Below are 22476 nucleotides of genomic sequence, written 5' to 3'. Positions count from 1 at the left end.
TCTTGAAAATATGGGGAAAATTGTTCTCTATCATGATTCTGATACTGATATGCTCACAGACTGTCGATCATTTATTAATTATGAACAAGCTAGACACAGTAAGTGCAATGAGAATGTATTATTTTCTCAGTTTGAATGTGGTTCAATCACTCTATATTTCATACCTGTGTGTTGATCAAGACTTAATGCAGTTCCAAAAAACAATAAGGTGATCAGCTTAATTCTCTTTCTTATATCAAATAAATAAATAAATAAAATTCTGGGCTCTGTACATAGGTCGGTCTCTGATGGCCCCTACCCTATTTATTCAAGATTCTAACATTTTTCAAGGGCCCCTCTACACGTTAGGGCCCTATATACTGAGTACCCCTTTCCCCCCCCCGGCCTGACGCCACTGCCTCTGACTCCTACCTTCCTCCACGTAAACCCTCCTCCAACAAAGCGACCCTGTCTATTCTACTCTCCTCCCCTTTTCTCCTCCACCTCTGACATTGAAGGTGAAGTGGAGGTCACTTCTTACAGGAAACCCTGAGGGAGAAAGGACCAAAATAGGCATTCAACCTCAGAGAAGAGAATGGAGTGACAGAAAAGGGAAGAAGGAGCACGAGGAAGGGAGAGGGGAGAAGAAAAGACAGGAGAGAGAACAGACTGATAAGAGGAGCTGAGAGGAAAATACCCTTGTAGCTTTCCTGAGGCTATAATTCTTCATGGTCTAATGACTACACGACTTGTAACACTCAAATCTCCAAAAATGTTTTAAAAACAATGGTTGAAGAATGGAGAGAACAGAGTGAAGGGAGCCAGAGGGACATACGAGAGAGACAGGTTAGAGAAATAGAGTCTGGGGAGAGAGACAGGACTGATAAATAGACAGTCTGGAGAGAGACAGGACAGATAGAGGCTGGAGAGAGAGGACAGAAAACAGAGAGTGAAAAAAGTGAGAAAGGACAGAAATAGAGTCTTAAGAGAGACAGTTAAGATAAACTGATTTGTCCTGGGACACAGACAGACAGAACAGATTAATAAAGTGATTAATAAAACATTTGAAGTGTTTTTGCATAATGTGTGTGTATGTGTCTTATAGAAGTGGTTCCCATCAGTGGTTACCACAGACAGAACTTTTCTTTACCCAGACTGCCCCTGAACTACACCTTCATTTTAACAGACAGCTGATGGTTTCACAAGTCTTTTCAAGTACCCTGAGGGGTGTAGCCTGGGTTCTAGTGATCTACAAGAGGGAGACAGGGAGAGTGAATTGTTCTTGCACCTATCTGGTCCAGCAAGCTCATACATCTGAAGTGAATGCGGATTGGCTGTCATATCTGTCACAGCCTCATCCTGCAGCTTGGTACAGACCTGCGGCACAGGGCACGTGTACAGGTCGCTCCCCACCTGGGCTCTTTTATAGCCCACAAACCTGCATTATATCAAATACAAGTGAACTCATCCTGGTCATTGTTCTTTTTCAACTGTCCAAATGTAATGTTCGTTGTACTGAAAAGTACTCGGAAATTATGAAAACTTTGTCCAAAGATTTGTCCAAAAGTTCCTATTGGCATGCACAGGAATTTGCGTTAACATCAACAGAACTAAATAAAAGAAGTAAGAAGACAACGATAGCAATCAAATGGTGTTAATGAATTAAAGGGAAAGGGGCAGCACAAGGCAGCTATGAAGCCAAAAGAACACGTTTTTAGCCCAGTCTCCGCGCCAGCTGTTCTGGAAGAATGTCTCAATGTGTCCCTTGCGCCGGTCCCACACGTCATACTCCAGTGATTGGCTGAGTTTCTGCTTGGAGGTCCAGATAAGGAATTTCGCGGGCTAAACGCTGCGACAGCCGTTCAAAATGCTAGAGTGTATCGCTATGTGCATTCGGATTAATTACCCACTACACTAATGCTTTGTGCTCATTTCCGCGCAAAATATATAGCTTCAGTTTCAGTTACAGGAATGTAGTAGGGTGTTGTATGAGGTGCTGTAGCCCTATCTGGCGTGCAATTTCGATGGGTACTGTATATAGGAAGTAGAGCGGGCTGATGACTTGTTTTTCACATGGGCCGGTCACGATTTTGTTACGCCAGTGGTAGCCTACTGATTTGATCACAACACGTTCACATACTTTGCTAGACCGACTAGAGCCCAGACTGATCATTACAAATGTCTGTATAGTTGGTCAAGTTAAATGGTGTGTGACGAGGCCATACTTTCACAAAGTGTAATTAATCAGGCTTTTCAAACCTGCTAGCTTCGTCCCTATGTCTATATTTGCCAATTATGAGACAAACACAGGCCTAATTATTGGCCCCACCGGTGATTCATTTAAACAGTGTTTTTCTTTTATAGCCTACAGTCGTACAAGAAAGGGTTCTCTATAGAACCATAAATGGTTCTATCAATTGCTTCATATTTGGAACCCCTAAAAGGTTCTATATAGAACCCTAATGAACCTTTTTTTAAGACTGTATGGCCATTTTAAGTTCTGGTTATATCAGTCTATCATATTGTGCAAAAATGAAATTTCAGCTCGCGCCGCAGAGTAATGGGAGATTTATTCTGAGGTAGCTTATATCTCTCCTCTACCCCCTCATCCTCCCACCTCCCCGTCGTCCCCTCCCTTGCTTTTCTAGCTCGTCGCATCGTTTAGCACCACAGCCAATACCTCTCCGCTCGCCTCCCAACCATACCTGGATTCCAGCAAGATATATTAGTCACGAAGAAAAAATATGTCTCGACCGAAAAGAATCGACGTAACCATCCCATGTACCGAGTGAAGAATTATTAACGGAATATCACCGGAGAAGAACACTGCGTGTGTTCCAGAGGCGTTCGCTGCTCGAGTGAGCACCTTTTGGTTCGGGGCGCGCACACGCACGGAGCTGAGCAGAGATGGGCGCTTGGACGCTGATGCTGTGCCTCCTCGCCATTGTGAGAGGTGAGTAAGTTGTCTGTCGCGGCTGTTTTAATGGCTCGCTGAAGCCAAGAAGGTTGGGCTTTCATGTGCCTGTTTTCGGCAGAGCCACGGGGCTCAAAGCTCCATAATATTCTACAGATCATATGGAAGGACTCTTTGGACGAAAGATAGATGGGGAGAAGGGGAGAAAGAGGCAACGACTGTTCCTTTGCTGTGTCACCCTCGTTCTCATAACAGTTGTGTGTCAGAGTACAACGGAATGATGATATGAAATTATACATCATTTCTGAATAATCCACTTAGTTGAAGATGACATTACTGTAGCCAAAGTGAAAGACACCATTCTTCATAGTACGCATTGTACAAACACTGTGTTGTACAATGCATTACCAGTTAGCTAGATTGTTGCCATCCTCAAATAAACGATGTGTTGAGTACTTTTGGGGAGAGCGCTGTAAGCATCTCATGATTATTAAGTCCAGAACACTGTATCGTGAATCTGTCTCCGTTTCAATTGCGCGAAGCCATATTTATTTTCTCCTTTAACTGTATTTCTCAGCCATTATTGGCACATTACATGAAAAAGGAAGAATGCTATTACATGTAACTATATACAGTAGCTGACATGGCTGATAGTAGACAGCGTCATTGCCCTGTGGGTATCCAAGGTTAGATTTCTGATTGATTTTCACACACATACACACACACGCATGCCCACACACACACACACACACACACACACACACACACACACAGTGCCAAATAAAGAGTGCACACGTTGCTGAGCCTATTGAGACTTATGAGGGAAACTAGGAGTACAGAAAGTTGCGTGCCACAGTACACTTAACCTCTGCCAACTACGTGGCAGTTGTATTGAGGACCAACCCACAGCAGGCGACGCCACAACCGGACGCCCTTTTCCGTAGGACAGCATACGGGACGTCACACGCCCAGCTCACACACTCACGCCCTGTTCACACACTCACATCATGTTCACACAGTCACCCCCCCGCTCACACACACACACACACACACACCACGTTCAATCACATGCGCGTACATGTACGTGTACATCCTCAAATACATTTGTTTGGAGCAGTGTCTCCCAACCTTTTTCAGTTACTGTACCCCCAAAATGTTTTTGCACTGCTTTCAGTACCCCTGAAGTACCCCCTCATGTTAATTTCACTAGTAAGCCTATGTTGTCATGAGTGTTTTCAAGTACCCCCTGTGGAGAGGCCAAGTACCCCCAGGGGTCCTAGTACCCCTGGTTGGGAACCACTGGTCTGGAGGGTATATGTGCCTGTGGTAAACTGTTTAAAGTTTGGTCAGTACATGACAATGTTAAATGCTGTAGCAGTTGAAATGATGGTCTGCAAATGAGACGTAGTGTAGCTAAATGTCTTTGTGTATGGTGCAGGGTAAGTGGGTGCTGTTGGCTGGTATTTTGTGATGTTCGCTTCATTAACTTCTCTCTAATTTAGCGTTGATGTCGACTCAACACGGATTGGCCCCTGGGGGAAGCAATAAACACATCACTGATTGGCTGAGTTACAGCTGCTTTTAGATCTCTAACCAATCAATATAGAGTGACAGTCGAGGTGACACCCCCTCAGCCCTGGATTAACAGACCATCTATCTTTAGCAGCAAAAAATTACATGGCAGATGTTATAAGATGGATTTTACCCTAACCATTAACTAGTCAAAAGAAAACCTAACCCTAACCATAACTCTTAAATTAACCACTCAGACTTGCCACCTAGTACTAACCATCATTGCATACAGGCCACACACATCTTCTCACCCTTTAAAATGCATGGGTATAAGGTTCTGCATGAAAACATACTGGTCTTACCTCACTTACATTACAAAGTTATGTTTGAGTGGTTTGTGTTTTCATCCTGTAGGGGAATGCAGTGCACATGTTTTATTTCAGTTGTATTCAGTATAGAACATTCAATCAATCAATCAATCAATCAATCACATACATGTATTATATTTTTTGTAATCATTATTTTACATCAGCAGTTGTCATAAAGTGCTTTTACAAAACACCCAGCTGAACATTGCTTGAATAAATCACTCATAGATCTTTAAGTCAATAACCAAAGTCTATATAATTCTCCACTCCAACCATTCACCCTTTCATAAACGTTGGATGCCACAATGGTGAGAGATTGTGAACAAACTTGTGCCAGACACTCAAGACCGACTGAAATCAGAGAGGTGGATCATGAGACGTGAAAAAAAACAATCTTTGTTATGTCTTCTTAACTAAAAGAAATCCAGGTCGACCAACAATCTATTTAGCAAATAAATCGACAAGTCACCTGAATGGGGTCAGGTCTAACACACACACACTAACCCCCAATTCTGTGCATTCTTCACTAATCTTTGACAATACAGTGGTAAACATATACGCATGTGTACACCTCCTGACCTAGAATTAACCTTCGATCCATCAGACCACTCTGTCATGCTCTGCATATAGTATTCAATGGCCAAGTAATACATACACATACACGCACACCCACACACATTGATCTGCATTCATACGGCTTCAATCTGCTTTTGAACAGTAGCTGACTAAGGACTAGTGTCCTCAGGCCATATCAGATTATTAACATTCTGAGAGACTGCTGGATGGGAATACTTAAGGCACATGGATACCGACAAACCCACACACCACCACACACACACAGAGCACACAGCACACACACACCACCATACACACACAGAGCACACAGCAGACACTGAAGTGTTGGGTGTTCAATGCTTGATCTACTTATGTAAGTTCTTTAAAGGGGAAGTTCATTCACTTTTACACGTGGCCTTGCTTCCACTTGTTCTGTGCTTGTGCACTGAAAGAGTGACCACGTCTTAGTATCTCGTGCCAGTTTAGCACTGCACCAACAATGGATGACTACAACGCATTATGAAAACATGCCTAAGCATGTTATAAAATGCTCCAGAACACTTCAAGCCAACTCATTTTACATCCCTATCTAATTCTCAGGAATATACTTGAACTAAATACTTTTTGTTCTTCACTGTGCCGTACAACCTTGTTTGAATAATGATGTTTACAACAACACAAAAATGCAAATATGGAGCAGTGGATCTTTTTGGCCAAAATGCGCAGACATTAGCCAGAATAAGATTGTGATGTAATGCAAGGGAGCTTTTTAGTGTTTTATGACATATTGACCCACACACATTTTCAGATTGCATTGTACTCACTGGGAAGTGATGTCTCTTTAACAAAAAATGAAATTGTTTCTGGGGGGAGCCCAGAAACAATTGGAACAGGCCACATTGGCCACACAAATGGATGACTTGCCCCTTTAACAGATACAAGACACAGTGATGACATCTGAAGTGATAGATCAGTGTTTGAATGCTGCAGATATGTAATACATTCCCATGTCACATACATATTACACGCATGCTTATGTACACACACATATTAGGAATGGATGAACGTAAGGAAAACACATGTCAACACCCTCATCCGTACACCGTTTTACCCAGACACACATATTGGAGAAGTCCTGTGTTTTATTGCTCTGCACTCTCTTAAACACACACATGAACGCACACATTCATATTTATTACAGTGATCAAGAGGGATGAGAGACAGTGTTGCTCACCCTCTGGTTTATATTTAGCTCCTATAATTTACACCCCAATACCCACACCAACGTTCACACACACACAAACACACTCACACACACACTCACACACACACACACACAAACACACACACACTCACACACACACAAACACACTCACACACACACACACAAACACACTCACACACACACACACACACACACACACACACACACTCACACACACACACACACTCACACACACACTCACACACTCACACACACACTCACACACACACTCACAGTGTCGTCCCAAGGACACTGAAGGACCTTCAACACCTTTCAGAAAAATGACATTTTTCTGGTAGTATGATGATGATGATGATGATTGTTCTGTGGCGTGGTTTCTAGTGATTTGTGATGATTGTTCTCGTCATGGCTCAGTGTGTAGCCTGGGTTCTAGTGATTTGTGATGATTGTTCTTGTCATGGCTCAGTGTGTAGCCTGGGTTCCAGTGATCTGTGATGATTGTTCTCATCATGGCTCAGTGTGTAGCCTGGGTTCTAGTCATCCGTGATGATTGACTCCAGGGCCAGATTAACTTGTGGATACCATTTGTCTAAATCCAATACCAGCCCTTTACCGCTGCCAACTTGCTCACAGTGCCCTCCATTGTCATGTATTACTGACAAAGGCCAGAGGGTAAGTTCCAGTGGCGAGGTGATTAATAAAGTCATCAACTTCAGGAAACATTGTGACATGAATAATGACATTATTTTTCCACTTTTACATACTAAAATAGGCATTCAAAACCAGTGGCCATGATCTTTGGCATGATTAGGCATGTCCATCATTTCTTTTGTGTGAAATTGTGCCGGCTCCAAAATAAACTGGTGCCTTAGTGGGGTTCCAGTAAACAATTGGTTGCTGTTGTTGTGCCCTTGAGCAAGGCTCTTAACCATAATAACTTATTGAGGAGACTCAGGAGACATTAGGTTTACTGGTAAAATTCACATGAGAGGGAATGTCAGAGGTAGAACAAAATTCACAGAAGAGCGAAATTCAGTTGGTGGTACAGTAACAGAAAATATTTGGAAACCACTGAAGTAGATAAATGGCTTCATTTCCAACATCCTGAACTATCCTTTTAAGCACTTAGCAGGCTGGCTGCCACTCATAGCCCATACAGCGTTCCAAAAGAAATTTGGCTGGTTCAATTGAACAATGGTGTTGGCAGGTGTTGGCAGGTGATATATCATCCTGAGAAACTAGTGAGGAAATGCTTACTCAGCACTTCCCTGCTCAGTCTTCTTACATCCTTTGTAGTCTCTTAGGGTGTTGAGGGATCTGTAAAATCTTCCAGTGGTGAGGGAATGTCTAGAATCCTCTCTGCTCTCAGTTAACTCTGACTGATCCTCTGCACTTTCTGCCTGCCTGCTGCGTTTCACATCACTCAGTGTGGACAAGCAGCTGTTTCATGTTGCTGCCTGCATCAGCTGCTCTGTTCAGGCTGTGACTGACTGATCCCTCTAGCCCTGCCAGTCCATAATGGACGTCTGTCACGTCTTTGGTGTAGTCTACTTGTTTGCCTCAGGACTATCTGGAGTTGTTGGGAGGAGTATCTAATGAGGTTGCCCTGTATCATTGTGCTCTGTCAACTGCTTCTGTGGGCCTGGACCCTGCAAGCTCGGGTGTGGTTGCTGCCCATTGGAAGCGCCCTCCACCAGGCATGTGGTTTCTGGTGAATACTTCCTGGTTGAGCAAGCAGTATAAGCAGAACAGCTTGGCACGATGTCTCAATCTTCAACAGTCCCGTGCATGTTTGAAGTGTCAGTGATTAAACAAGACCTAAATAGCTACACCAAAAAGACATCCACAACTTCTAGACACATAGAACCTAGAAGTATTTAACCAAATGTCACTTTCATACATTTATTTTTATCATTTAAGAATTCCTTACAAAGCGTTTCCTGTACCGTAGCCCATTAAGTTTTCATTGACAATCAGCAAACAAGTTACGAATCCAAGGGACAATGTCTACTCACCTATTGGCTCTTTCATCTCAGATTAAATTCCACTGCCTGACACATCAGAGGGTTCTTTGCGTGGAGTGTGGATCGGAACACTTCCTACTGGACTCCTCAGTTGCAAAAACGATCAATCTATTGGATAGGACCCAAAAACCAATGGGTTACACCAGAACCAGGACGCATGTAGGTAAAGTGGCATTTTACAATTCATTGGCTAGCGATGATTACATTGTGAATGACTCTATTTTGTACAACACTTCTCATTTTGTCATCAGTTAAATAACTGCAATGAACGCTCAGCTCTTAACATTTAGTGATCAATAGCTAACCCAGGGTAATAATCGAACAAGATTAACCTGTGTTCACAGGATACCTGTTGTTGCTTTACTTTGTGATTAGCTTGTCAAGATAGACAAGTTTGGAGCTGAGGTTATAATTTATTAGTATTTTAGCTACATATTTGACTCTATAACAGAGCATGTGTTGAAATATCTGGGACGATTCAAACCTAGGTCTAAGTAATGTACAGTATGTGTGTGCGAGAGGACGAGGACAGACAACCTTTGGTGACAATCTTTTGTTTAATTCTGTTGTAATTGGCATGATTAAAAATAATATTGACATGATTTCAAGAATTAGATTTGTGTTATTCTCTGATTTGAGCCCAAACCAGCCATGTTTTTTTATAATAATAATACATTATATTTATATAGTTCTTTTCAGGGACCCAAAGACGCTGTACAAAAGTGACATGGAACAGAAAACAAACAGCAACAAAATAAATACTATGAGAAAACAACAAAGATTGAGAGTGTGGGATTTGGCATGGCTATGGGTAGGCGATTTTGAACAGATGAGTCTTGATGCGTTGCTGAAAGATGGGGATAGTCTCAGAGTCACGGATGGTTTTGGGGAGAGAGTTCCAGAGCCTAGGAGCAACCCTTGAGAATGCCCTGTCACCAAAGCCTTTGAGCTTGGACTTGGGGATTATGAGGTGGCCTGCAGTACTGGAACGGAGTGTGTGTGTTGGTTGATATGGAAGAAGAAGGTCGGAGAGGTAGGCAGGGGCGATATTATTTAGGGCTTTATATGTCAATAGGAGGATCTTGTAGTTGATGCGTTGGGATGATATTATGGTCAACAAAGAATGAAAATGTTTTTTGTACGTTCTTTTTTCTTACAAATATATATATATATATATATATATATATATATATTACAGAATACATACCCCAGCATGTTTTCTTGTGAAAGAGAGACAAAAGGAGGGATATATACTGTGTATCAGGGCTGTTTAACTGGGCAGAAACACTTCTGATTACTGCTTTTATCTAGTATACATAGATTTTGGTCCAGGCAATATAATGTACATACCAACTATTATTAAGATGTAAACATGTTTAACATCTGAGAATTAGAAAATACTTTGTCAAATGACTTTGTATCCAGGGTCCATTTACTTGCATTGTATTTTGCTTTTACTGCATGTACACCAGGGTGTGTGTGTGGAAAAGCAGTGTGTGGATGTCTATAGACTGTCGATTGTTTTATATATGTAATAGTTTTGGCTGACTATACCCAAGATCTATATACCCAATATGAAAATCAGTTTATTTGGATGTGGTGCATTATTTAACCATTCTAAATAGTCCAATAGGAGAGGTTGCCACTCAGGGCAAGAGAGCGAAAGAGAGTGTGTGTGTATGAGAGACAGCGACAGATGCGATAGGAAGAAAAGCGTTTAGAGAAAGTGTATGAGAAGTGTATGATATAAACACATTTTCACAGGTATAGAACCCAGGAGATTATAGTCTCTGGAGAGTGAGTCAGAGCGAGCGCTGAGGATTCTTAATAAACATAACCTCATCTAGGGTTATACTCACAGGGTTGTTTTCACAGAGCTGTGCTCACAGGGTTGTGCTCACAGGGTTTTGCTCCCAGCAGCAGACTGACACTGTAAGCATGGCAGACTTCTGGAAAGTCAAAAGTATGGGTCCTCTTTTGGTTTTAAGTATTACGGGGCATGGAACTAAATTGAGCGGTATTTCTTACATTAGATAATCCAAAACAACACATTTTCATCAAGTCAGACAATTCCTTTTGAGAAGATTATCACTAAGTAGCCTATGACATGAAATGTAGTGTTCCTTCAGTAAGCTAGCTACTGTACTAACATCATGTTATCAGAATAAACATGAAGCAGTAACAGACTTGTTATGCCCTGAGTGCGACATGGAGACAGCGCTGATGTACAGTATACGCAGCTGGTCCACACCAACGTTACAACATCGGGATTGGTGCGAGAAACGAGTGGGAGGGGGTTGCGGGAGATGAATGGTCAGTACACTTAAGTCTATTAAGCAAATGCCTATTGTGAGCATGGAAATTCTCACAACTTGGGCAGAACTGTCTTGGGGTTTTATGGAAACTTGAGGACTACAGAAGAGGTCCAGCCGATGAGGCATCTACAGTTAATGATTGCTTCTCCTGAAGGTCTTGGTACACAAGGGGGTGTGGTCTATGATCAATATACCATGGGTTAGCGCGCCGTTCTTATGAAGGATGCATGGCGAAATGCCAGGACATAGCTCTTAGGCAATACCACACAAACCCCCGAGATGTCTTATTGTGAAAGGAAATGACAAATTATGACCGTGTCTTCTGTGGATTCGTAGTAGAACTCAAACAGATTAATTTAGTGTTCAGTATTAGCTACAGCAATTGTAGCTAGCTGGCTTTACTGTAGCTAGTCTCACCCTGACCTGCCTTCCCCCTTCCTTGTCTCACCCTAATCTCACCCAGTCATTGCATAGCATCTCCTGTCCCTCAGTCTCAGTGGGGTGTAGTGGGGGAGTCCGTCTGAAATATTCATGGTGTCACATAAACTTCACAATATTTGCAGGGAAAAACCATCTGCATACAACCTGATCTACCAGCACCATAACAAGCCCTCTGCCTGGGCCTGGCAGCGATGCCGTGGTCCGGAGACAAAGAGGGAGGGGGAGAACGCAGAAACAGATAATGGTGTTGATTTATTCAGATGGACTTAGGGAGTATGTAGTGACTGACGTCATTGTTAAGTGTAGCAGGGAGTGTTGTCAGGGAGTAATGAAGTGTAATGCATTAGGAGCTTTCCAACCAGCAGCAGAGCATGAAATATATTTCAATCTGACTCATTTTGAAAACAAATAATTGGTTTAGAAAACAGAATAAGAGTGCCATCTATTCTATTAAAACAGTGCATACTCCTCCCCAAATCACCTTTAGACACACGTGAGAACCTTTTAAGGTCACTGTGATTTTGGAAGAGGTCGGCCATTTCAATTAAGCTATCATGACCGTTTGAGGTTCCCCTTTAGGATCCAATCCCAGTGCCATGCTGAGAGGGCCGTCTTTCAGATCAACAGGTCCCTACTCTTTGTGGTCACTAAAAGTCATGTGCCACTGGATTAACCCTGGTTTGGTGACCTTATTCTCCGTGAAGGCCGCCTAAATATCCCCCTCATTCCTGATTAGCAGATATCCGTCCCAACCTTTCCACAGCTCACAGCTGATGTGTAGTGAGGGTCCTGGCTGTGGGTTCCATGCAATGCTGGTGGATGAGGTGCGTTGTATTGGATGTGAAGTGGGTTGAGTAACTCATTGGAAATCCAACTCATTATTATGAGCACAGTTCCGATGATGATTTATGTCACTCGTGTACATTCCTTTTATCTCAGTTAGACACAAGCTGTCGTCGTCCGACGCTACGATATATTTGCGTTTGACCTTTCTAGCGATATACTCAAAATAATCCCATCCAGGCTTTTGGTCTTTCCGTCTGACCAGTGCTGCTTTTGTGTTTGAGTCTCCTTTGTTCATGCCTGTGGTTAATACTCTGCACTCCCCCTTATAACACTTCATGCATGTTTAAGTCATTCGGCAGATACATATAGTAGTGACTTAGGGAGGGCATATATTTGTTTTCGCGCACGCACACACACACACACACACACACACATCTCAGCATGCAGGCTGAAAGCTCAATGAAAGCATATATTTCTTATGGAATTTGACTCCCTTATGTGCATACAAAGAGCTACACTCTGGCTGTATTGATGATTGTGATGGGAATGAGAGAAGAAGCAATAACAGGGTGTCAGAGAGGAAGAGAGATGGACATTAAAGCAGAGGGGTAGGGGTTACGAGGAATGATTTTCATTTTCATTGATCCACCAACTGAGGCCATCTTTCCTGTCCATTGAACGCACCAAGCCAGAGAGTGAGAATGAGTTGTTGTTCTGTATGTCTCTTCTGGTGTCTGTGCAGTATTGTGTCAACACTGCCCAGAACAGCCTCAGAGAGGAGCGGACCAATGAGAAGATGGGAGGACAAGTGAGAGGGTGGAATGGTGGACGACGGGAGAGGGGAGAGAGACCGGAACGAAAAACCCAGGGTTACAGGGAGAGACAGTGAGGCTGGTTGACTCATTGATATGATGGCGGAGTATTGAGCTGTGCTGACGTGTTCCAGCAGGCAGAAAGGAATACAGCCATGCCTCAGAGCCTCCAAGGTTTATGCTGAACACATTGTTATCCAGGAGGGACAATATAGCTTCTTCACAAGGCCAGTCTGGAGATGCAACCTCTCGTTTAGTTTTTACTGTGTTGTGATTATCAGCATGGACTAATCGTTTAATAAAAGCATTTTCAGTAGAAACGCCAAATGTAAAATATGCTACAACACCTTTTTAATAGAGGGGGGGGTGGTCCTCGGAACAAGAGGAATTACATGAACAACAGTTAACCAAACTGCAAAGCTTTATTCTGTTAACCAACAATGACACAATGCATATGCTCAGGGAACACCAACAGTGAACTCGGAAGTAGCACACTTGTGGTGAAACACTGTTGAGTAGCACACTTGTGATAATTCAAATGTGCAAACACACAGTTGGGTCATTAGACTTGCCTGGTCTCAAAATAGGTGCCTCCAAAGAACAGCCAGCCATGGCCTCTAGCTGTGTCTGAACCGATGATATTTCCACTTACAGGCAACCTGGGGGCAGATACTGAGGAGCGGTTGGTGGAGCACCTGCTAAACCCCGCCCACTACAACAAACTGATCCGCCCAGCAACCAATGGTTCCGAACTTGTGACAGTTCAGCTAATGGTGTCTTTGGCCCAGCTTATCAGTGTGGTGAGTGTGTGTATTTGTGTGTGTCTGTGTGAGTGGGTGTTTAACATAAAGCAGTGACTCCCATACTGATAATGTTCCTGTGTTGCTCTTTCAATTGCAGCATGAGAGAGAGCAGATCATGACCACAAACGTATGGCTCACACAGGTCAGTTACAGTCTATCTTCATCCCACTGTCTTCATCCCTCTGTCATTATCTCGCCATTTTCTTCCATCCGTCATCATCCCCCTGTCCTTATCGCCTGCTGTTGTTCCTCTAACATTATCCCGCTGTGATTATCAGTCTTCATGAATAAATACAGATATCACATTCCTCTGTTATTAGCCTTATATTTTTCACCTCTCTGTCTTCACCCCTCTGTTAATGTCCCTCTGTGGATGTCTTCATTCCATTATATCTATATATCTTCATCCCTTTCCCAGGTCCCTCCATCTTTATCCTTTTGTCTTTATCCGTCCATGTTAATCAAACTCTTATTATCCCTTATGTCTTCATCCCTCAATCTTCATCCTTCTACCACTGTGATTGGTTTATGACAGTCTTCTCAGCTCTGTGTTTGGTCACTAACTTTCCTCTCTTGTCAGTGATTGGTTTTCTGACAGTCTTCTCAGCTCTGTGTTTGGTCACTAACTTTCCTCTCTTGTCAGTGATTGGTTTATGACAGTCTTCTCGGCTCTGTGTTTGCTCTGTGATTGGTTTCCAGGAATGGCAGGACTACCGTCTGACATGGATCCCTGAGGAGTTTGATGGTATGGAGAAGGTCAGATTGCCCTCCAAACACATCTGGCTGCCAGACGTTGTGCTGTATAACAAGTGAGTAACACACACACACAAACATTGTGCAATGTTTATGGTAGGTACATTTTTCTTTAGAATTTACTAACTAGTCTCCTATCCTCTTGTGTCCCCAAAATAACGTAGTGCCCTATTCCCCAGTGCCCTATTTCCTTGTGCCTTTTTCCCCAGTTCCCTTTTCCCTAGTGCCTTGTTCAGAAGATTTCTATTAGTCTCCTATTCCCTAATAAGATGTTCCCTATTATCCTGTTTCCTTGCGTCCAGAGCAACTTACAGTTAGTGCATTAGATTACGGTAGCTAGATGAAAGAGCCAGACAACTCAGTAGTAGTAAGTTCACCTTACTTAATGAAGTAGCTGTCAGCAAAGTCAGTGCTAGAAGGATGAGAAAAACTGCTATTGATGGAAATAAGATTTCTAAGGCAGTGGTGGAGGAGGTGCAAGTTATTTTAGATAGTCTTCAAAAAGTAAAAAGGTTTTCTGTGTCTTGTTCCATAGTGTCCATCAGTTCAGAACTCACTTGCATGGCAAAGGTTTTAGAATCCTTTACAACATAGATTCTCTTTACGTACAAATTACATTCTAGGCAGTTCTTGGATGAAAGTGATCCAGTTGCTATCTTTTCGATGTCGGTCCATTAGACCGTGTTTTATGTTCACCTCAAAAACTGATTCAGGGCAAAACAAGGCACTTACAGCTTAATTAAAACTTGAATTGTGATGAATATAATTTTAATACAGGATGTTTCCAGCTTTCATTTCCATGGAACATCGCATTTCATTTCCTAGGCTACATGCCAATTCGCTTCTCTTTTATATGAAGCAGCAGACATTGGCTAGACGGGATGTATGAATGGACAATTGATACTGCTCGTATTCCGGGCCACACCTCACAGTGTTCTGATTCACTAAGATGACAAACACTTGACTCCCACATAATGAAATGTTCACTCCCACCGAAGCCAACTCTGAATGGTTGTTGTGCCAGGCTTAGATCCGCTTGGCACAATCGCCCTGGGATATCATGGCGAAGACATGCCAGTGCGAGTGCGGGGCACAAGTCAAGCACTGATTGTTTGTGTCTCGGTCAGGCTTGAAAGTGGTCAAAGTAAAATCTCTTTTGGCTGCTTTGGTTTGAAATGATGTTGTCTTGTTGGGATAGTGATCCCACACTACCACCGTTTGCTGGGACCAGGCTGCGTGTCACGGGTTTAAAAACCACTTAACACTCTTAGAAGTCAATGTGTTGTGCTGATCATTGTCCCGTGAATGGAGCTGTGTGCTGTGTCCGTGTCCTGGCGTTGTGGAACGCACGCGTCCACATACCAAAGTATCAGCAGGTCTCCTAGAGAGGACAGTGGACTGGAAGACTGATCTAGTGCTTTTCCAATGCTCTGTTAGGGTGTAGCTAGGCCACGGTGTTAGGGTGTAGCTAGGCCACGGTGTTAGGGTGTAGCTAGGCCACGGTGTTAGGGTGTAGCTAGGCCACGGTGTTAGGGTGTAGCTAGGCCACGGTGTTAGGGTGTAGCTAGGCCACGGTGTTAGGGTGTAGCTAGGCCACGGTGTTAGGGTGTAGCTAGGCCACTGTAGAGGCTTGAGTGACGGAAAGAGCACTTTCTAATGTACATGGAAACTCAGGATTAACCCTTCGTGCACCCAAGCAGGTGTTACCGCAGCGTCTTGACCTTGTGGAAGCTATCGTATCAGGGAAGGCGATCTCTCTGGCCTTCTCGTCTTTCTCAAAATCTATCTCCTTAAAGATCCCTCATTAACCGACCGACCGGGGCTAAATGGATCTGCTTATCCCGCTGCCCTGCAACCTCCCTCAACACATTAACACTGTCACTCAAAAATCAATGGCTTCCTTGAAAGTTAATCGGTGTCACCTGTTATCAATGCCACCGTACAATGTTTGTCTCTGAACTGTACTTTATTATGTTCGCTTATGCTGTGGCACTGAACAGGTCTCAACGGTTAAAGTAGCTGCTCAAGCTGCAGTTCGTGGCCAGGTTTTCTCTCCTTCGTGTCTATACTGTGCAGCTGTAGCGCGAGACCTTGTTGTCTGCTAGTGTATGTTCTGTATGGACCATATTGAATAGCATTCAGAACACATGGCTTAGTTAGAGGTGCATGCCTGTGGGGAGCAACACGTCCGCCGGCTAGACCGCGTCGACACAGAGAACGGATCATCAAATGTCCCATCAGGTGTGTGTCTGTGTGTGTCGGGCTTTGGTTTGTATGGGTGTGCGTGTGATGGTGCGTGTGTGTGGTCATCCTACCTGGCTGTCTGTAACACTAGTCCTACCTCTCACCTCCCAGTCACCCGGTGCTATCCGTGACCGTGTGTGTACAGGATCTGTCATGGGACCGGAGGAAATCTCGAAGGTCCATTTACAGGAGAAGGCTGTGACTGATTTGATTTGATCCAGTATTTATTTCTGATGTGTTCGTTGTGTGGTGTGATGTTGTGTGTGCCCCTCACAGCGCTGATGGGATGTATGAGGTGTCCTTCTACTCCAACGCTGTGGTCTCCCATGACGGCAGCATCTTCTGGCTGCCACCGGCCATCTACAAGTCGGCCTGCAAGATTGAAGTGAAGCACTTCCCCTTCGACCAGCAAAACTGCACCATGAGGTTCCGCTCCTGGACCTACGACCGCACCGAGATCGACCTCATCCTCAGGTCCGACGTGGCCAGCATGGACGACTTCACGCCCAGCGGAGAGTGGGACATCATCGCCCTGCCGGGACGACGGAACGAGAACCCGGCCGACCCCACCTACGTAGACATCACCTACGACTTCATCATCCGCAGGAAACCTCTGTTCTACACCATCAACCTCATCATCCCCTGCGTCCTCATCACCTCGCTGGCCATCCTGGTCTTCTACCTGCCCTCCGACTGCGGCGAGAAGATGACCCTGTGCATCTCCGTCCTCCTGGCCCTCACCGTCTTCCTCCTGCTCATCTCCAAGATCGTCCCCCCCACCTCGCTGGACGTGCCCCTGGTGGGGAAGTACCTGATGTTCACCATGGTCCTGGTGACCTTCTCCATTGTCACCAGCGTGTGTGTCCTCAACGTGCACCACCGCTCGCCCACCACGCACACCATGCCGCCCTGGGTCAAGCTGGTGTTCCTCAACAAGCTGCCGGCGCTGCTCTTCATGCGGCAGCCCCGGAACAGCTGCGAGCGCCAGAAGCTGCGCCAGCAGCGGAGGGGACAGGAGCGGAGGGAGGGCGGCCGGGACGGGGGCTCCGCCGGGGGCCTGATGGTGGGCCTGGGGCTCGGGGGAGGAGGGGGCGGCGTGGTGGGCCTCGGGAAGGAAAACGACGACCCCTGCACGTGTTACGTGAACCGAGCGTCCGTGAAGCAGTTCGGCGGGGAGCTGGGAGGAGGCGCGGGGGGAGGAGCCGGAGGGGGGTCGACGGACGGACTGAACGGGCTGCGGGAGGGCCGGGACGGGAACAGGATGGGGGGGAAACAGGGAGGAGGCGGACCAGCTCTGACCCAGACCCTGCTGGGACAGGCCTGCCCGGGGTTCGAGGAGGCTGTTGATGGGGTCCGCTTCATCGCCAATCACATGAAGAGTGAAGATGACGACCAGAGCGTGAGTACCATCAACATTCACTACACAGGCATCCGCTTCCGTCTGCCTTCCACTGACCTCTTTACCCATCTACCACATCATAGAGCTGTTCTCCAACTAATCGCAGATAAATGCTCCTCACTCTAGGAGGGCCTTAGGCCGGGGCCACGCCCATTCACAGCAGATAAGCCTGTTACTATAGCTACCAGCTCCTTCTTGACTGTGTGTGAATGGTTATTCATTTATGGGCTACACTGTCTCTGACGTTTAGTTTTATTCTCAGCCTAGCCTGTGATATCAGCTGTGCAAGTGACTAAAACCGGGCTCACCTGACTTGGGGCTAAAGTAGAAAGAGAGGAAGATGATCAACGGAGCGGGGTCAGGGATTTCAGAAAGCACGCAGAGGGAATAACATTCTCCTGTAATGAAGCACCAGTAACTCTAGCTACCATCTCCATGGTTACCGAGCATCTCCATGCCGACCGCTTTTATGACCCACCACATCCTTCTTCCTCTCCTACCTCTGTTCCCTGTTCAAGTCATCTTGGCTAGGGTAACAGAGCAATCTGCCCCCCCCCTCCATTCCCTCCATCTCTCTGCAGCTCTCATCCTGTCATAATTCCCCTCTTCTCCCTCTCTCTCTCCCCTTTCCTTCTGTTCCTGTCTCCCTCTTCTCTCCAGCTCTTCCTCTTTCATCAGTGTCACACCTCATCAGTGTTCGGTGCTGGGATCCAGTCTCTACTCACATTAACCTTTCAACTCTCCATCTCACTCCCTGTACAAAGCTGAGAGGAGAAAGGACTGTGCATCATATTAACCTCTCCCCTCTCTGGTTCAGGTGAGCGAGGACTGGAAGTACGTTGCCATGGTGATCGACCGCCTGTTCCTCTGGATCTTTATAATCGTGTGTGTGTCCGGTACCGTCGGGATGTTCCTCCAGCCGCTGTTCCAAAACTACACCGCCAAGACCATCACCAACACCAATGGCTGACGGTTCAGGTGTCCCGCAGACTCAGTGGACACTGCCCCCACCCAATCAGCACAGAAGGACAGGGACAGGAGGGAGGGACCTGCCCAGCGGGGGGCGGGAAGTGGGTTTTAATAAGTCTGTGGAACTGAATTAGACTGCAGCCACACCCATTTACCTTTATAGACTGTTTACTGAACTGCTCAGAAGAACTAAACTCAACACCAACAAATGTATTAAAGACACTTGTTTCCAGAGTAGAGATGAATGGATGGAAGGATCTTCCCTTTTTCCTAGAGGAAGGTGAAGATATTCCTCTGCTCTCTCCCTCTGAGTGACAAGCGGCAGAAGCCAATCAGGGAGAGGGCACTCTGGTTGACTTCCTGTAGATTGCTGTGCCAGCCAATCAATGCTCTTCATTCCAAGCTTACTGAAGTGCAAGCTTACTGAAGTCTATTGTCCCACCGCCAACTGCTATAGAACCTACTGCTTTTCTAAAGGAACCTTGACTGGTGACTGCCAACCAACCAGGGAAGGGGACAGGAAAATGAGGAGTGGTCAAGGTTCATCATAGTTTTTTCCTAGCCACTTCTCTTCAGGTCTAATAGTACAGTAGGCCTTTATTTTACAGTAGCATAGCAGCTTAACACAGGATAAAGTAGCTTTGACTATAACAATAATGCTATTTCTCTGTGTCTGTTTCTGATAGAGCGGTATGGTGCAGTGCTATTGTCATATGATTATATCAAAAAATCTTTTTTTAAAGAATGTGATATTACCTGTACTACACAGCCTGTGATTCACACACTAACACTATAAGCGAAGGAGGGGAACAACTGATGAGACTGAGTCGTTTAATAGAGTGTGATAAGGTGTATGGCTGGACATATCTGTTGAGATAGGAGCAGCTGTGCAGCCAGGTCATTGACATCAGTTGCAATGAACAGAGTTTAAATTCAATCAGTTTGTGGGAAACTAAGGCCGAATTAAGTGCAGATGGAGTAGATCATCTCCTTTTAGAGAGGACCCTCATGGACATTTAATTAGTGCTATAAATAGTGGCAAATGGCCGTGTTTAGCTGAGCTGGAGTAAATCACCTTGTAGATTGGAGCCGTGTTGGCAGAAAGACAGGTATTGGGATAAATAACCAACATTTAACCGGAATCAATAGGAATAATGACATCTGCTCCTGAAACAGAAGCCTCTGTGTGTTGTGAATATGCACTTGCACACATTTTCAATCTGTAATTTCTATAATTCTTGTCATCAAAGACCTTGTGTCCCTCTTCCCTCAGCGTCGTGGAAGGACTCCCAGGGCACACACCTTCTGTAGTTATTACAGTAACGGGCCCAGTTCATTTCCTAATGTCCAGTGTGTGTGTTCGGTATTGCCTGCTGCATTATCACATCTGTCGGATGCAGTGTGCCAGAGAGTGTAATTCCCTCACCGTTTAACCTCCCCCGCCCTCTCCCCCTCGTCCTCCCTCTCCCTGGATCACAGTCCGTGATTATGATAATAACCAGCCCGCCTCCGTGTCGAAGAACAGCTAACACAATATACCTCCATAGCTAGGTGTTAGCTGCCATCCTGGGTGATACCCTTCTATGACCTTATGGAAGTCTGTGGGACACACAGGCTTTTCACAGTGGGATAGACCAGGATTACCCTGGATATTCCCAGGGGAACCCCAGGACGTTCCCAGGAGTGTGAAGAGTCTTGCTGTTGAATCCTGAGGAGTAGGGAGCTGTTCCCTTTCCCACTTAAGGGCTTGGCTGTAGAGCTGTGGCGCAGTGCTTTACGTCCCCTGTCTTTGTCCCTTTCTCTCTCTTCACTATGTCCTTCTGTCTCCCTCACTCCCTCTCTCTCTCCCTCCTGCCTCCCTCCCTACTCCCAGTTTGTGCTGTGTCTCTCGCTTTGTCTGTACTCCTGTCTCACTCCTCCCTCCTTCCTGTCTGTCCCCCTGTCTCACTCCTCCCTCCTTCCCGTCTGTTCTCCTTATTCACTCCTGCCTCCTTCCTGTCTGTCCTCCTGTCTCACTCCTCCCTCCTACCTGTCTGTTCTCCTGTCTCACTCCTCCCTCCTTCCTGTCTGTCCTCCTGTTTCACTCCTCCCTCCTTCCCATCTGTCCTCATCTCTCACTCCTCCCTCCTTCCCGTCTGTCCTCCTGTCTCACTCCTCCCTCCTTCCTGTCTGTCCTCCTGTCTCACTCCTCCCTCCTTCCTGTCTGTCCTCCTGTCTCACTCCTCACTCCTCCCTCTATCCTCCTGTCCCCGCAGCCCCCCACATGTCAGAATAGAGCGTTGTGTCCTCTAGTCCCCTCACAGCTTTGTTCCAGTGCACACCTTAAACAGTCCAATAAAGGTCCAGTTCAAAGTTCTGTTTCTGTTGTATTCTTCCGAAACACTATCACACATGGTCACACACACTCTTTAGTTCTGCACTGGAATTACCCTGAGCTCACATAAAACCTACACCACAGGAAAGAAAGCAACATTTCCTGTCTTTCTAATACCAATGTTGCTGAAGTTCCCCCCCCATACCGAGTTAGTGACCTGATTCAAGGCAATCACTGGGCTAACAGACCTAGAGGCCTATTCCATGGTGATATTAACCTCCTAATACCAACCAACTGTTGTGTGTGCAAACGTGCAGGACCCACTTCTGGTCCACAGTAGTATTGATGTTTGTAATGTTTGACCAATGGAAGTACAATTCGGTATCACATCGCTGCATAGGCAATAGAAACACATCCAGTGTCACGATCCAGAAAGTCTCGCCTGTTCTATTATTTCGATTCATTTAATATTTAGCCAAGTTACCTTATTATTATCATCCTATAAATGGGAGGATAGTTTAATGGGTCTGCTGGGGACATATCTGTTAGATCTGCTGTTCGACAGACAATCTGTCACCATCCTTTACACTTGCCTCTGAAATGCCTCCTTCATCCTGATCTTGACCTTAATTTAACAATCACAACATAACGCATCTTTAAATGATCTATAAGTTGGTAATAATGTGGGCAAAATCAGAATGGGGCCAATATACTGACACAATAAAAATTTTCAGACATGCCATATAGTTGTGATGTCCCCAGAAAACAGTTGTGACAATTGCCCTTACAGATCAGAGAATGTTATGACTGTTTAAAAAAGAATTGCCCAATAGATTGAGAAAACCTGTCAAGTCCCTCTCCGGTGTCTTTTACTCTGCCACCATCTGGTGGCCAGCCTGTGCTACTACTTTTTTCACCCAAGAGACTTGGACATGAGGAATAGCTCAACATGTCAATACCACAAACAAACACCTCAACAAAGCTTTGGTTGAATGTCATGTAATTCATTTTATTGAGGAGGAACAGTTAACCAATAAATAAACATAAAATGATTAGAGGTTTA

At 45.1% G+C, this 22476-nt stretch overlaps 1 protein-coding gene across 1 annotated transcript; it reads left to right on the top strand.

The window, feature by feature from the left end:
* Positions 1-2589: 2589 nt before the first annotated feature.
* On the top strand, positions 2590-21060 carry chrnb2 (cholinergic receptor, nicotinic, beta 2). The gene is made up of 6 exons (XM_013139283.4): positions 2590-2932; positions 13586-13731; positions 13832-13876; positions 14434-14543; positions 17008-18130; positions 18948-21060. Exons 1-6 carry the CDS (start codon positions 2887-2889, stop codon positions 19098-19100), a joined length of 1623 nt encoding a protein of 540 aa, XP_012994737.2. The 5' UTR covers positions 2590-2886; the 3' UTR covers positions 19101-21060.
* Positions 21061-22476: the final 1416 nt, after the last annotated feature.

This window comes from Esox lucius, chromosome 20, assembly GCF_011004845.1.
Source record: "Esox lucius isolate fEsoLuc1 chromosome 20, fEsoLuc1.pri, whole genome shotgun sequence".
In the NCBI taxonomy this organism is placed as follows: domain Eukaryota; kingdom Metazoa; phylum Chordata; class Actinopteri; order Esociformes; family Esocidae; genus Esox; species Esox lucius.
Note: the sequence above shows the minus strand (reverse complement) of the source record. Positions and strands in the feature narration are given on the sequence as shown.